The 16,974-nt window shown below is 48.8% G+C and overlaps 3 protein-coding genes across 3 annotated transcripts; 1 reads left to right on the top strand and 2 right to left on the bottom strand.

Annotated features, from left to right (window-relative positions):
- Window positions 1-3,844: 3,844 nt before the first annotated feature.
- On the bottom strand, window positions 3,845-5,423 carry LOC119281990 (uncharacterized protein At4g15970-like). Its single transcript, XM_037562370.1, has 3 exons — window positions 5,098-5,423; window positions 4,653-5,024; window positions 3,845-4,501 (listed from the first exon to the last, which is right to left on the bottom strand). Exons 1-3 carry the CDS (start codon window positions 5,308-5,310, stop codon window positions 4,010-4,012), a joined length of 1,077 nt encoding a protein of 358 aa, XP_037418267.1. The 5' UTR covers window positions 5,311-5,423; the 3' UTR covers window positions 3,845-4,009.
- A 4,998-nt stretch (window positions 5,424-10,421) lies between these two features.
- Window positions 10,422-12,723, top strand: LOC119278170 (glycine-rich RNA-binding protein 2, mitochondrial-like). Its single transcript, XM_037559523.1, has 5 exons — window positions 10,422-10,553; window positions 11,046-11,163; window positions 11,268-11,336; window positions 11,427-11,533; window positions 12,114-12,723. Exons 2-5 carry the CDS (start codon window positions 11,055-11,057, stop codon window positions 12,522-12,524), a joined length of 696 nt encoding a protein of 231 aa, XP_037415420.1. The 5' UTR covers window positions 10,422-10,553; window positions 11,046-11,054; the 3' UTR covers window positions 12,525-12,723.
- Window positions 12,724-13,255: 532 nt separating this feature from the next.
- On the bottom strand, window positions 13,256-16,400 carry LOC119279881 (uncharacterized protein At1g28695-like). The gene is made up of 4 exons (XM_037560961.1): window positions 16,171-16,400; window positions 14,283-14,467; window positions 13,995-14,182; window positions 13,256-13,884 (listed from the first exon to the last, which is right to left on the bottom strand). Exons 1-4 carry the CDS (start codon window positions 16,398-16,400, stop codon window positions 13,360-13,362), a joined length of 1,128 nt encoding a protein of 375 aa, XP_037416858.1. The 3' UTR covers window positions 13,256-13,359.
- Between the last annotated feature and the right edge of the window lie 574 nt (window positions 16,401-16,974).

Below are 16,974 nucleotides of genomic sequence, written 5' to 3'. Positions count from 1 at the left end.
ATTCCCTTCAACCACTCAAATTTGAGAGGCAACCGACGTGACTCCAAATATTTTCGGAAATGTTAACGCTCACACGTGTGGACGTTTGCATCTCGCTCACACGCGTGGATCCGCGTCCGTTCGTAAGCGCATGAATCTTGACATGTTTCTAGTGCCACGTAGGACTGGCCTGGTGTGTGGGTGTTCACTCGGTTGCTCACACGGTCGTTTCATCACATGGGAGGGGCTGGTATGTGGGTGAGATGCAGTTCGTCCACACGCCATTTTACACGCACGCACAAGAGCTAGTGTGTGGGCATTTGCCACCTCGCCCACACGCCTGTCTTCTCTCCCCACACCCAAGCTGCTAGTTGCCATGTGTTTTGCACTGCACATGGCAACTGCCTCTAGTGTGCTTTATAAGAAGGTGGCAACTCTTTTTTTTTTACCCGAGTTGCCATGTGTTTTGCAGGTACACGGCAACTGTCTAGTGTGCACGTAAGCAGATGACAACTCTCTTTTACCGAGTTGCCATATGTTTTTGCATGGTACATGGCAACTGCCCTAACGTGCACGTACATGGCAACTGCCCTAACGCGCACGTAAGCAGATGACAACTCTTCCTTTTACATGGCAACTGCCCTAGCATATGCTTGTGAGCAATGGCAACTCTCTCAACTGCCTAGTGTTAGTATGTGGCAACTCATAAAGTTTTGAAATCATGGCAACTACATTAGACCAGACCATACATGACAACTGCAGTTGAGCAACCATGGCAACTGCAGTTGTCCGACATGGCAACTGCAGTTAAACGAACATGGACGAGGGTCTGAACCATGGCAACTGCGGGCGCGTGGTAACTGTCACGCGTGGCGTGCGGGACCAGGAGGTACGAGGCCTGACATACGTGCGTGTGGGCGTTATCAACTTCGCCCACACACACGCGTGTGAGAGGGATCGGGAGGGAAAAAGAGATGTGTGGGTATTTGTTCCTCTTATACATCACACAAAATGTGTGGGCGGACTCCCTAACGCCCACACGTGTGGCATTTATCGGCGTCGAATATTTTTGAGCAGCTAAAATGGTTGAGGGTTGGGCTAGGTCCGATTTTAAGTCCCGAAAAGAACCCTTTGATGAGTTAAACCCGTTCGAGGGTTTCGATGCTCTAACTGCTTGATAGCAACAAAATTACAGTTTAACATCATAAAATCCATTGGTGCATAGTACTCTTTCTGTAAAGAAATATAAGAGTGTTTAGTAGTTATGTAAACGCTCTTATATTTTTTTTACCGAGGGAATAGTATGTATTCAAATGGTGGGGGCGGCGGCGGCCTCCGAATCATACAGGGGTTGGGGGGATTGCGTTGTGTCTAGCGAAGGCAAGGAGGCCGACGCTAACGTGGATAGGGCCGGATCGGGAAGAGAGGCGGTTGTGCGAGGAGTAGAATTTTTTTCGCTATGAACTCCCTTCGGCCGCTCAAATTTGACAGGCGGCGGACGTGACTCCTAATATTTTTGAGTAGTCAAACCGGTTGAGAGTTAGACTAGGTCCGATTTAGATGTCATAAAGAATAACCTTTTGAAGCGCGTCTTCGGCTCGCTTCAATATTTATAGTCGTTACTAGGTGGTCTAGGATCTGGGTATTATTTATGGTGTTTGTTGTATTGCCATGATCAGTGGCGGAGACAGCCCCAGGCAGCCCGGGCGGCTGCCTGGGGCGTGGAGGCTGGTTCCTTCGTTGCCTATAGCACCAGTGTAGCTACAGTGTGACACTGCAGCTACAGTGTACGAAGGTGGCCTGGGGCGTTTAGGAATCCTGCCGCCGCGGCTGGTCATGATCGAAGATAAATAGATTGAAAGTTTTCTCGGAAAAAGAAAGAGAGTTATTAAGCCCTTTTAAGAATTCGGCTTGAGATGGTCTAAATGCTCGACAACAACAAAATTGCAGTTTAACACCATACAATCCACCGGAGCATAGCAATAGAGTAAATGACACTGACGGTCTTAGAACTTGCGCTGCGGGTGCACTTAAGTCACACTACTTTCAAACCGGAAAAACCTGTCATAAAACTTGCGTTGCGGGTGCATTTAAGTCACAGGGTGAGCTGAACCGGTCGGACGCCCAGTTTTCTCTGTTTTGCGGTCATGCGCAGGGCACGTGACACCTCCGAGGAATTGTATTTTTACTGAAAAGTCCGTACTGATTTAGTTGGAGGGTCATATTGCAAAACCGCTAGATGATGATGATCACCGAGGAGATGACGGAGGGTGGCAGAGCCGCCGTGGCTAGCAGGAGCACCTCTTCCTATTTTCCCACGCGTCCACCGAGTAACCGAAGGGCGCACCACATGTCACTGCGCCCATCGTCAGTCGCCTTGAACACAGCCGCGCGTCCAGCTCTCCTGCAGCTACGAACAGTTGCCGCTGCCCTGCAGCTACGCGTTGTTGCTCTGCCATGCTGCTCCAGCCTCCAGCAACCGAGCTCTGGGCACCGCTGCCATGACGCACACGAGCTCGGCCACCGCGATCTCCCGCACCGCCCTGAGCCAAGCCAGCCGCCCAGCTCCACGCCTCGGTTCCCTTTCACGGTGCTGTGAGCCATCCCATCCCCGCTGCAGTGGCTTGTGCACCTAGTCGCTGCCGGTCGGTGCTGCGTGCCGCCATAACCAGCAGCGGCAGCAACCATCGTCCTACCTGCCGGCTCGCGTATGGCGTGCCGAGAAAAGGCTGCCTCACATGCAGCTCACATCGAGAATCAGGTACGCGAGGACTAGGCGCTGCTGCAGACGACAGCATGCCTCACCGGGTGTCTCGAACGCACCCTCACGCCATGGCAAGGTGGGGGTGGCAGCGTCCGACTTGAGCCTCTTCGATTCCTGGCACCTTCTTCTCCTTCGCGTGCACGGATGGCGCCAGCGGTGGCACACAGTAGCACGGCACAGCAGCACGGCACAATAGCACGTCCTTCCAAGAAGATCATGAACTCGAGCAAGCATATTCAATTTGTATTAGCTGCCAGCCACTACTGACATCGATGGTGTACCATTGCAAGTTTGCAACTTACATATTCCATACAGAACTCAGGTCAGAGGCTTCAGCTTTTTATCGAGCACCTCTCGCTCGTCGCCATCTCCCCCAGTACACCAGAGCCTTGGTGCCCCACCTGCGCCTGCCCGCCATTGGTCGCCACGCTCTATGGCAGCACGCGTGTCCTCTCCATCGTCCCCTACGAGGCCGCCTACACCTTCACGCATGTAAGTCGGTCGCATCCCATCCGCACCTGCCGCCGCATGCCTCCTCCTCCAAGCCGCCGACACTGACCCAACCACTACACGCGTCCTCCTCGACCACCAACACAACAACCCACCACCCTGGGCAGGACTGCATGCGGCTCTACAAAGACGAGGTCGGCTGCCTGCACCGCACTGCATCTGCCTCTCTGCTCTAGGGACTCCATCGTCGGATTCACCATCGTCGGCGATGGCTGACTTGCCGTCGACGAGCTCGACGCGCCAGCAGCGCCGCCTGTCTCTTCTCCCATCGGCAAAGAACACGAACAGACAGAGAACAGAGGAGAGGGGGCTATGCAACATTAGCTGAGGATCCAGAGGTCTTTGTGCAAGAAAACGATGCAGCCCAGAGGCGTCACGTGCGCTGCGCGTGACCGCAAAACAGAGAACCGGGCGTCCGACCGGTTCAACTCGCCTCTGTGATTTAAATGCACCCGCAACACAAGTTCTGTGACGGGTTTTTCCGTTTTGCAAGTAGTGTGACTAAAGTGCACCCGCAGCGCAAATTCTAAGACCGCCAGTGTCATTTACTCTCCCTCAAAAAAGCATAACATGTGTGTACTCTTTTCGAGAAATATATCATGTGTGCGTGTGCTAAATAATTTCTGAAATATTATGAACAGAATGGCGAAACACAGCAACGACAGGCCGGAAGGTCGCTCGCAATCTTTTCCATGCACCATCGGTTTCTCTCAATGAACAATTCCGATCGGTCCCATCAATGAACAAATGAAGCAATCAATGTATGCACTTGCCTCCTTGGAACCTCCAGCCGATCTTGCCGGCCCGGCGCTCCCACTCCGGGCGCGACACGTAGCGCCTCCAGTCCTCCACGACGCGCCGGAGGTCGTGCAGCTTGTTCTCCAGGCCGATGCAGCAGGTCATGTGCACGGTGGCGATCCGGTTGAGGTCGCGCCCGAGCTGGCAGAAGCCGCTGACGTGCTTGCTGTCGACGAACCTGATCCGAACGCCGATGGGCGCCGCCGCCAGCTCCCGCTTGATCTCGTTGAAGACGAACTGGTCGTGGTTCTCCGGGAAGCGCGCCCTGGCGGCGTGCCAGTAGGCCATGGCGCGCGCGTTCCGGGCCGTGGCCTTGAAGTAGATGAAGCCCGTGTTTGGGTAGTTGCCCAGGTCGTCCGGGTCGCCGAAGTAGAAGTCGCTCGACGTCGTGATGTCTGCCGCCGCCGTGATGTGCACCCGCGGGTCCCGGAACCACGCCACGTCCACGTCCTGCACCCACGCACCTCGTCAACGCCTCGGTCCGTGGAGAGATGTCAGCACGATTATTTCTAACGGAGATCAAGAGAGCACGTCGATCGACGTCCCGAAAGAAGGAAAGAAAGGATTGAAAAAACAAATAATGGCAATGGCGACGACGTGCCGTGAAGAGTAGGTTGTAGCCGAGGAGGAGGACGCGGTGCTGGAGCCGGAGCTTGCTCCAGACGAGGTCGAGGTAGTCCTTGGTCATGTAGCTCTTGGCGCCGGAGAGGTCGAGGCCGTCGACGTCCGGGAGCAGCAGGTGGCAGTGCGGGTGCACGGCGCGGCACCGGCGGAGCGCGCCCTCGTCCATGGCCACCACCACGATGTGCTTCACCAGGTGCGAGATGTTGAGCCCCACGCGGAAGCTCTCGAGGAACGAGTCCAGCAGCGACCCCTCCGCCGCCCACGCCTCGTTCACCGACGTCATGATCACCGTCCGGTCCTCCATCGCCGCCCGCCGCAGCATCCGCGCGAACGCGTCGTCGCCGCCCGTCTGCGCCAACGAAACCGTTGGGGTCTGGCTACTCTAGATAGCAACGGCCGATGGAAGAGCAAATAGACCGTACCGCATTGGTGGTAGAAGAGGCCTTGGGCGCCGGTGCAGAAGCCGACCGAGCCACCTCCTGGCTGCCCCGAGGAGTGAGCTCCGTCGCCGCCGTGGGCCACGCGGGACCCGCGGTGGCGGTGAAGAAGAAGACGAGCACCGCGGTGGCCGAGATGGCCCCGAGGAGGAAGGTGACCGCGGGCGAGTGCTGGGTGTTCTTGGAGCTCACCGCCATGCCGATGTCGGGGCAGATGGAATCAACGCCGAGGCAGCTTGCGAGAGCTCTGCTATAGCACCACTACCAGCAAGCCTGACTTTTCTTGACGCTGATTGGCCTCCGATCGATGATAGATGGCCGTGCCAGTTCGTGCCCTCTCCACCCTCACTGTACCACCACCATTTCCTGGCCCATTTATTTTATTCGACTATCATTCTATGCATGTTATGCATCACGGGTGGCTCGTTGACGGAGTGATTAACTAATCAAACGCAAGGTCGTAGCCAGGTCCGATGCCATCCACATGGACATGGCTGCCCGTAATCAAACTGACAGATCAAGGCGCGCGCATGGTCATGGCCAAGTCTCACAACTCTCGGAGCTGAGCTTAGAGGTAATATCATCCGAAGTGATATAACTTGCGTCTAATGTTCAGTTTGGTGCTAAAACTTAAAAAATACGGATTTCTTTTGCATGGTAATACGTGTCTCATTCATATCATAAAGATTAAAGTACAAGTTACGTAAGGACCGACATGACAAAACTGAAAAGATAGAAGAACATCTCTGAGCTTGACACCAACGCCCATCACCTGCCTCCGGCACCACGACAGCAGCCACCGAAGAAAAGCATGATGGATCACCTCCTCACCCGAGCTCGACGCGGCTCCATCACTGATATGCAGCTTTGCGGGCCTCCAAGGTGGCTCACCAAAAGTGAAGCCCTTACCGTTGAACGAATCAGATCGGGGCAACACCCCGGACACGCCATCGAACTCCAGATATGACACCTCACCGCGACTAATACGTCGCAGAAGGAAACCATACCTGCCATCCACGAACCATGAACCCAGCACATGTTCCGTCTTTCAGATGTCGTCGATGCAGACCACAATCTGCATCCGCTCCTGGACTACCTACAAAGCTCCGCGCCGACGCTGAAGCAAACGTCGTCGCAACGGCGGAGCCCGAGGACACAGGTCCACCACGAGGATGCCGCCGCCGCCACGCCATCCTTGCTTGAACAGACTGGTTTCCAAATCCATCCCCAACCATAGGACCGATGACCTTGTCAAGAAAGGATCCGAAGAATCTTTATTCAGCGCTGTCATCGTCGCCGCCGAAACAAAGACGATGAACAACCTAAAAATCTCAACTACGAAGAGGTAAAAACGATCCACACGCGTGGATCCGGCGACCCCCCTCACCACCGACGATCGAGGTCGCCGACGGAGGGGAGCCGCCGGAGGACGGCGCTGGAAGATTGGGTCTCCTGACAGCGGCTAGGGTTCCAGCCGCCACGGACAGGAGGAACGGATTTGTGGTCATTCAACTTGCGTTCTCATGCAAATACGGTGTTTCCTCTCGTATCTAGCCGTATGGCCTGCTCACATGGCGCGCCAGCCTGGCGGAGGCCCGCCTGTCAATGGCTAGACTACACACGGCGTTGGGTGACTCTAGCACGCCGGATATTTTTTGTAGAAAACCACCTTACAATTTATTTAATTGTGCACAAAAGGCCTCAAATATAGTGAAAAATATGGGACAGTGAGGTTCAAACCCACGACCTGTTACTAAAACAGATACCGTACAACCCACACCACCACCGATTCACGTTGAACATCTAGGGCTAAACTTTATTTAACGACACGCAAAAGGCCGTTAAATAGGCCCATACGTCTAATGGGTAATTTAGGGGTAGGGCCACTAGTCAATGGGATACTAACAATGGGTTAGGCTAAACGGTTAATTAGGCTAATCTACGCAGGGCCCAGTGGTCAGTGTGTCAAATTGATGTTTGGGCGGATGGATAATTTGGCAAAAAAAAGGGGAACGACGAAATCGATCTCTCAACATCAAGCGTGTCCCGAACCAACCTGTGGTTGGATGGTTAGAGGGACTGTGGTATCCCTAGCCCACCAGGGTTCAAGTCCTGATGCTTGTATTTATTCATGAATTTATTTTAAGGATTTTCAGCGATGCGCATTTAGTGGGAGGAGACGTTCCCGTTGATGACGAGGTGCCTACGGTGACTTCATAAATTTAAAGATGATATGCCGGCTCAGTCCTTCGGAGGTGCTCATAGTGTAGGGTGTGCGTGTGTGCATTCATAGGGGTAAGTGTATGCGTGTGTATATGAACGCTTGCATCTGTACGGTGTTAAAAAACATCGAGCGTGTCAGTGCACGAGCTAACCACAACACAAAATACCTATCACTGCCTATTTAGAGAAACATTGAATTTTATATTTTTGTCATGATAACTACTCGTATTCCTTTTTTTTCTCCCAGACTGAATTTATGATAACTTTTTTAAATTGTTTGTCAGACTAAATAAACTTAGACATTAAAAAAAATTGAATTCAAAAATGTAGGTGAAAAAACTGGAATTTTTGAGATATTTTGAAACACGGATTTTCCAGCCCCTTCCGAAAAAAGGGAATCGAATAAAAAAATTTGCTCATGGAAAAGTTTTGTACTTTATGGATTAATCATTATATATTTTGATGCTTTTTTTTTCATTTGAATTTTTTGGCAAAAAGGCAAGATTTTCCAAAAAGTAAATAGAAAAGAGGAATCTAGAAAAAGAACTACGTACAATATAAAATCAAGTGTATCTCTAAATAGTCACTGTATGTAGTTGGTGTAGTGGTTGGCTACAGCGTGCGTTGTATATGAGGTTGTATATGAGGTCGGCTGTTCGAGTACCCCAATGCCTTCTTTTTATTTTCATTTCTCACACCACCCATGCTGACAAGTGGAACCCACACATGTTATGCCTTCTTTTTATTTTCATTTCTCACACCACCCATGCTGACAAGTGGAACCCACACATGTTATTGAGGGGCTTCTGTTTAATTAAGTACAGAGGGGTGATTATGCAAAAAAAATGCGCATGTCGCACTGAGCAGTTCTAGTCTCTTACAGCGGGCCATAGCCACGTTGGCACGCCATGTAAGCACGGGACACGTCTGAATATGAACGAAGTGACTATATTTGCACGGAAACGCAAGTTGAAGAACAAAAATCCGTATTTCTAAAGTTTTAGCACCAAACTGAACGGCGAGCGCAAGTCCTATGACTTTCGATAATATTACCTTCTGAGCTTAATTATGGATGCGACACATGAATGGGGCCGGTCCTATTGCTTGGACGAGTTCGCCATCGTGTACCACATTGCATGGCTCCATCGCTGCCACAGTGCACACGTCCAGAGGGGGAGTAGAAACTTCCGCGAGCAAAGCAGCAGCCGGTCGACAGACACTGTCGCCAATTGAATGCCGAGACCTCGACGTGCGCGGTGCAACGCATGGCTGTGGGCCGGGAGGTATTCACGGGAACAAATCATGGCGAACTCCGGCCGGCCGTCACCAGCGCCTTCCTACCTAGCGTCAGCAGTATCGCCGCTCGTACTGGCATGCTGTTGGAACTCTGCCAGAGCGACGCGCGCACGTGTTGGTCGTCGTGTCGCGTGCACGGCGCACCGACGACGCAGCTGGAGAAACGGAGCCCTGCCTCCGTTGGCACCAGCCACTCGTCTGCACGTGGCGCAGTTCTTTGGCATGCCAGCGACTAGTACTCCCTCCGTTTTTATTTAGTTCGCATATTAGATTTAATCAAAGCCAAGCTTTACAAACTTTGCCAAATTTATAAAAAATATATTAAAATATACAATAATAAATCAATAACATTAGATTTATTATTGAATATACTTTCACATCATATAGATTTATTATGATAAATGTCTATATTGTTTTCTACAAACTTGGTCAAACTTTACGAAGTTTGACTTCAGTCAACTCCAGTATGGAGAGTAAATAAAAACGAAGGGAGTACTAGTTGTGTTGGAAATTAGACCAAGACACATCTGTAGACAGTAGGTCAAATTAGGTGGTTACATTGACTTTGCTATACGAACTACTCCAGGCCATGCTTGCAAGTTCAGGTGCAGGCGAACGGGACTGAACTCTGCCATTTTTTTCATTGCATGCCCATCGAACTGGAGAAAAAACCTGCTCCTGCTGTTTGTGCAACAAACCAACTTAAACTCGTATTCGGAAAAACAGAACTACACATTTCTTTCAAATCTTTTTTGCGCGAAAGAGCTATGCTTATTTTGATTCACAAAAAAAAAACTATGCTTGTTTTTTCAGGGAATGCCACCATGACCATTTTATTGGTTTGAAAAAAATGGTTACATCATTCAGCAAGGCACAAACAAGAAAATCAAGGGGTTCATCGACCCAATTACAAGATACATTATGATCTGATCATGATAAAATTTAGCTATACTATGAGCAACTTCGCTGGCCTCCCTTCCACGGTGAAGAAATTCAACATTTCCAATCATGCCTGCCATCACAAAGCATTCCGCATAAATCATTGGCGGCTCATCCCCAAATATTTCTCGACCTGCACAAGCGAGTTGATAGGCTCTAATCCATCAGCCTCAATCTGCATGGAATTATAGCCATGGAATTTGCTACATTAGCAACATAAGGGATTGTCGCACACGACGGTGCCAAGCAAGTACCATGTTCTCATGATAAGAGCATCAAACACTTGATAGGCCCATATAACGGTTTCTTCCACTTGACATTTTTCGCTCGTTGGAAGTTGGCACAGATGGCATGTACTCCCTCCGGCTCCTTTTACTCTACATATAAAAGAATTGTCTACAGTCAAACTTCATAAAGTTTGACCATATTTATTTTAAAAATATCAACATCTATTACCTCCGCATTAAAATATGAACTAGCCTAAAATAATATCTTATATTTTGATACGGAGTAGTACAATAACTTGCTTGTCTATTCTTACACCGATCTTATTAGACCTTAACGATAGCACTGCTTTCCATGGGTGGAACTATGCTTCTTTGTTCTTACACCGATCTTATTAGACCTTAACGGCGATTTGTTCAGAGCTCATATTTCCTTTTCTCGAACAGTTCAGAGTTCAGAATTTTCATTTCGATGTTCAAAGCTCTCTAACTTTCGACCTGAAAGCCCAAAAAGGCGGGCACCAGGTGGGGGGAGATACGCAGCCCAGTAAATTTCAACTCGAAAGCCCAAACCCTTTCAGCCCAATTGCATACGCACAAAACGGGTGCCCAGGTCACAGACTCGGAGCAAAGGGTCGACGAGACGCACCCAGGTCTTACTCCTACCCGCGCCGCCGCCTCAGGATCCTCTGCCCCTCGCCGCCGCAAGGAGCAGCACCACGCCGCGCCGCCGTCTCCCTCCACTGCAGCAGGCAGCAGGTGACCTCCTCCCCGGGTTTCTCATTCCCTCTCTGTTCTTCTCTACTCGTAGCGTGTGCTTGCCATGCTTAGCGTGTGTCTGGCTGCTCGCGCCGAACAGAGAGGATTCAGGTCACCGAGAGGAGTAACGACAAGTGTGTAGCATCAGTGGGTTGGCTCGGTGTGCAACTGGGAATGGGTTTGATCGTTAGCAGCCAATTTTGCATTTTTTTTTGTATTATTCATCTTATTTGGGAGGCCTCCGTACGACAAAATGAGAAACGGAGAGCTTAAGAAAGGGGAAAACGGAAATCCGTTAACACTGTTTCCTCATCCTCTCTAGCATTATATCTACGCACATGTTTAGTTTAGGAAACGAAGAGATTAGGAAACGGAGAGCTTAGGAAAGGTGTAAGCTGCTAAGTACTCACATGTTTCTGAACTTTGGATAGTATTGCATCGGACGATCAGCTGTCTTACCTGTTCTGTGTCTCACATCTTGTTCCGTTGCAGATTGGGACCATGGCCTTGGTTAATAAACTTGGCAACCTGCTCAAGAAAGCCACCAGCTCGAACCCGACTCTCTACCAGGCGATAAGATGCATGTCATCATCGAAGCTTTTCGTTGCAGGTTCGACCTCCTTATAGCTTATACTACCTCTGTTGATGGGCTGTTCAAAAATCAGTTGTTCTCCTGCGATGCTGTTCTCTGACTGCCATGAGTAATTGTTGCAGGGCTTTCCTTTAACACAGACGAGGGCAGTCTGAGAGATGCCTTTTCCCATTATGGAGAAATTATTGATGGTATGCAGTTCTTAATCTTTCTCTGTGCTCATCTTGGGCTGCTGTTTTGGTAATGGTTTTTAGTTTTTCTTTTTGTTTTGTTCTTTCCAGCTAAGATTATCGTAGACCGTGACACTGGGAGGTCTAGAGGTTTTGGCTTTATAACTTATGCAGCAGAAGAACAGGCTTCATCTGCCATCATGGCCTTGGATGGAAAGGTAAAATCATAATCCGGATGAACTCTATCAGCTTTTCTTGGTGCTGTGCTTTGTAATATTATTCTAATTACTCTATGTTTAGCCGAGAAATTTCAGACCAGGATAAATTATTTAGAACTATATCTTACCCCAATTGTCTCCATCAAAACAATGTTTCTTAAACTTGTTTTTTTAACTGTGTATTCTACATTAATGATGGTGAAACTCCTGTTGATTGGTTGGAAGTTCGGTGTACTTCCCTGGATGTCATGGCTGTGTCTTGAATAACAAAGAATAAGATACGTGTTGTACATCAGTTATCACTGCAATCCGATTCAAGTCGGATAACTCTAGCATGTAATGTTATAATAGCAAATTTTAGCGTGAATTCTGCCACATCATCTTTCTTAATGCTCTGCTAGCCTGTTAGGAAAACGGAATGATGTCAAATTCATCAGTGAGTGAGCTTACTACAATTGTTTTCATCACCTCGATATATTTACTGTAGGAGTTTCAGTTTCAAGAACATGCAATGATTCATATAAGTTTCAAAACTTTGCATCTAATGTTGCCCATCAACTTACTTTCTTCCTTATTTCAGGACTTACATGGACGCAATCTACGGGTTAGTGCTGCCACTGAGAGGACTGCTGGCTTCCGTAATGGTGCTGGTTATGGAGGTGGTGGTGGCAGCTTTGGAGGAGGAGGATATGGCGGTGGTGGCTATGGAGGAGGTGGTTATGGTGGCAACGGTGGCGGCGGCGGCGGTGGTTATGCCCCCCCTGTGGGAAATGATGCCTTCTCTGGAGGCAGCTTTGCTCCTGCTGGCAGCGACAACTTTGCTGCCGGCAACTTTGGTGGAAACCATGGTGCTCCTGCAGGTTCCACCAGTGGTGATGAGTTCTCCCTCGGCACCCCTGGTTCCAGCTTTGAAAGCGCCAAGAATGACGATGTCATGGACGACCTCTTCAAGGATGATGAACCTGACAAGTACGCCAGCAAGAATGTCTAGGGCTCCAGTCTGCATCTCCTTCTGCAAGTCCCTAAATATGTACCTTGGATAAGTGTGAGGTGGATGATCCTCCAGACCAGAGACTACTTTCTTGATGACTGTCTAGATACCAAAATAACTTATGCAAGTACCTGCGTTGAGGTGACAATGAGAATGACTTTCTGTTTGCCTGATTTAGCATTTCTTTTCTCTTCACAAATTATCCTTCAGCAGTTATTATTTTTTGGGAATCATGTTTGGAACCATTAGTTTCGTGGTTTCATCAACCGACCTGAAGCTCATCCCGTTAATGGCCCGACAAGTGTACCAACAATTTGATTGGTGACCACAAGGATCATATTGTTTTCTGTCAGTATTTTTGTAGGTTTACTCTGGCTATATTTTGTCTGTTGTCTTCGCTTACATCCCATGACTTGTTACTCCTCTTTTGCTGTTTTTTGTTGTGTCTGAACTGCCTGTGTAAACCCATGCATGTAGAATGCAGGTTTTTCTGTACAATGTAGGGGGATCCGGTTGAGGTTTTCTGCTCATTTTCCATCCAATCATACTCGCATTCGTTTATTTGAAAAAAGAAAGCAGCTCGATCAAGAGGCAGCGTTGCTTGGCAGGTGCTTCTGAATCCATTCAAAGTAGCAATTTGCGACAGGTTTCTGAAAGAATCTCGACGGGTCTCCCTCTGAAACTGCACTACTGTTCCTCTCTCAAACTCTTGAGAACTAGGCGTATTTTCTCAACAGTTTATTCAGTACGTCTACATAAATCCTGGGCAATCTCGACGACACAAATTAAAAAACTGTAGTACTTATATCAGTTATCATTCGAGCTGCAGCTGCCATCAGGGGTGCACGGGCTTACTCCAGTTCACGGACCTCCGGCACCGCGCGGGCACCGTCCATGTCATATTCCCGGCCGCCTTCTTCCTCTCCACCGGCGCCATGCCCCTGTACCTCCTCCAGTCGGCGGCGATGTCCCGGAGGTCGTGCACCTTGTTGTCCACGCCGACGCAGCAGTCGGCGTGCATGGTGCAGGCGCGGGCGAGGTCGTCGTGGTACTCGCAGAACCCGCCGAAGTAGACCGTGTCGAGGGGCTCGATGGCGACCCCCAGCTTTTGGACGAGCTCGCGCTTGATGTTGTGGAACACCGACTGGTCGTGCGCGCCGGGGAACCTCGCCCGCGCCGCCCGCCAGTGCTCGAGCATGCGCACGCCCCGGCTCGTCGCCTTCACGTAGTAGAGCCCCGTGTTGAGCGGGTTGTCCAGCGGGTGCGCCCGCGCCGCCGAGTAGTCGTCCGAGGACACGCTCATGTCCGCGTACACCGGGATCCGCCGGAACGGGTTCCGGAGCACGAGCATGTCGGTGTCCTACCATACATGCAAGCGATAGATATCAATCACCATGGATTAGTTCTGCTTGTGGTGTTAGCAAGTACTGTAGTAGTGGTGCTGTGGTGTTCGATCTCATTCTCACGTACGGTGAAGAGCAAGTTGTAGCCGAGCTCCAGGACGCGCTGCTGGAGCTCGAGCTTGGTCCAGACGAGCTCGAGGTACTGCTTGGACACGAACCGGGCGGCGGAGGTGAGGTTCACGGCGACGCAGCGGCGGAAGCCGGCGGGGTCGAGGGCGACGACCAGGAGGTGGTCAAGGAGGTGCGCGGGAGCTCCTATACCGCGCCTTCAGCGCCCCGCAAGAGAAGTAGCGCCTGCAGCAGCCGCTGGATGGGCCGGCCCACGATCACGCAACAAGCAACGCGAAAAAATGACCGTAGCCGAGCTCCAGGACGCGCTGCTGGAGCTCGAGCTTGGTCCAGACGAGCTCGAGGTACTGCTTGGACACGAACCGGGCGGCGGAGGTGAGGTTCACGGCGACGCAGCGGCGGAAGCCGGCGGGGTCGAGGGCGACGACCAGGAGGTGGTCAAGGAGGTGCGCGGGAGCTCCTATACCGCGCCTTCAGCGCCCCGCAAGAGAAGTAGCGCCTGCAGCAGCCGCTGGATGGGCCGGCCCACGATCACGCAACAAGCAACGCGAAAAAATGACCGGCAAAAATACCTCCCGACTCCGATTCGATCTCGCGACCTCGCACTTAAACACAGAGAGGCTAGCCACTGCACCAGCTGACTACTATTACTTATTACCAGCGCAAGATCTTTAAAGAATAGAAATGTAGACACGTTATTTATTGCACATTACACTGTAGGGTTTATATTTTCCAATTATTTGAAAATATCTTCACATATTACAAATGGAGTTCATGAGCATGCAAAAAAAAGTTCGCATATTCGAAATGTAGTTCACCAACTCGAAAAAGTTCATTTATTCAAAAACACTTCAGGGATTCAAAAGAAGTTCATCGAATTTGAAAAAAAGTTCATCAATTTGAAAAATGTTCATTGAATTTGGAAAAAGTTCACCTAAATTGAAAAAAGTTCATGAATTTTGAAAACAAGTTCATGTAAATTGAAACAAGTTCATTAATTTTGAAAATAAGTTCATCGATTTTGCAGAAAAAGTTCATCAATTTTAAGAAAAAAATCAGAAAATTGTAAAAAGTTCATAAAAAATAAGTTCACCTATTCTGAAAATGGTTCATCAATTTGAAAAAAGTTCACGAGTTTCGAAAAATTCAGTTCATGGATTTAGAGAAAGAAGTTCATCTATTTGAAGAAAACAATTACGAATTTCGAAAAAAGAAAGTAAAAAAGGATAGAGAAAAAAGCAAAAGGAAAAGAAAAAGAAAAAAGAAGAACAAATAAAGGGACGGAAACATGGGTGGTACCACATCTGGTGAAACGGTCGAGTTGGTTATACCACGATACCTGAAAACCCGCGACGCAGGTTCGAATCCTACTGTGCGCGGCTTTTTTGCAGTTTTATATAGAGTTTAGAAAACAGGAATAGTGGAAGTTGGGCCGAGCCCAGGTTGCGCCAAACCGGCGCTGCAGGCGCCAAATAGGAAATCCCTCTGACCACTCTGTAAAACTGGGAGGAGCACAAAAGCCCATTTAGAAAAGTAGGAAAACCCAATAAACCTTGTCAATCTTTTTTTTTTTTGGGAAGACCTTGTCAACCTTGATACTTTGTGATTGGTTCTCAGCATACGATGTGTGACTGTGTATATACCTACCCCATCCGCATTTTAGTCGCCGTACAAGATTTGCCTTAAGTTAAACATCATAAGATTTGACCAAGATAACTACAATAAATAAATAAATCACAATATCATCACATGCATCATGTAATTAATTTTGATATCATATATATCTTGTATCGTATTTATTCTCTTATATAAATTTGGTCAAGATTTATGAAGTTTGGTTTACGATAAATCTTATATGCGGAGTAAAAAAATCAATGGAGTATCTAGTTTATATTTGGTATGTTCAAAACAAATAAGACCAGTCCCGTCCTTCTTCTTCTTCCTATATCCTGGATTTCTCCCATGCGGTTGCGCATTCTGGATCTAGATTTGAACCATTGGATTGATCACACATGATTAAGAGCACCAGCTTGGGATTGACTTAAGATTCACCGCCAAAAAAAAATCCTTCATCATCCGTGATGAAATTACGCAAATGCTAGCTCTTGAGAGGGCAAACTGAAAAAGAAAAAAGAACTAGGTGGAGGTGAGCAGTCATGCATGAATAAATATACGATGGGATTGCTTTCTTGATTACCGCATGTTCCAGCGGTGTAGGCGCCGCCCCGGGAGTTCCACTGTTCCTGTTCCCCAGCCAGTTGCCAGAGATGCTGGACAGCTGCTCGCCCACACGGTCAGAGGCCAAGACGAAGAGGAGGACCATGGGCAGAATTCCCCCGACGAGGAACGGCACCACGTGGTGGCTGCACAACTTCTTCAAGCTCCCCTCCTTCACCGACCCCATCGATCCCTCTGTGAGCCTTGACGCAGAGGTAGCTAGCTCGTCGATCGATCAATCGACCGACAAGAAATTACAGGAGGAGGCAAGGCGGCAAGCAAGCTAGAGGTTACAACAGGTTGTCGCAACTCGAGAAGCTACCAGTACTGTTCCACTGCCTACTCGGGTGTATATATATATATGAATTGGTTTTAAGTCAAACATCATAAAATTTGACCAAGATAATACAACAAAAATCACAATATCATTAAATGCAGCATGTAATTAATTTTGATATCTTATATATCTTTTGTATCGTATTTATTTTCTCATATAAATTTGATCAAGCTTTATGAAGTTTGATTTATGATAAATCTTATATGCGGAATAAAAAAATTGATGGAGTATCTTGTTTGTATGTTAAAAAAAAGGACTAGTCCGCGTCCTCATTCTTCTTCCTCTATCCTGGATCCCTCTCATGCGCTTACGCCGCCGTTATTGTCATCATCTAGCTATTCATTTCTTTCCTTTCTCCCCTTTGCATTATCAACCACCTTCTTGCTCTTACATTCTCTCGACACGGATAGTTGCCTCTCTCATC

The sequence above is a fragment of the Triticum dicoccoides genome, chromosome 3B (genome assembly GCF_002162155.2).
Source record: "Triticum dicoccoides isolate Atlit2015 ecotype Zavitan chromosome 3B, WEW_v2.0, whole genome shotgun sequence".
NCBI lineage: Eukaryota > Viridiplantae > Streptophyta > Magnoliopsida > Poales > Poaceae > Triticum > Triticum dicoccoides.
The sequence above is the reverse complement of the archived record's forward strand: the minus strand, read 5'-3'. Positions and strand labels throughout refer to the sequence as shown.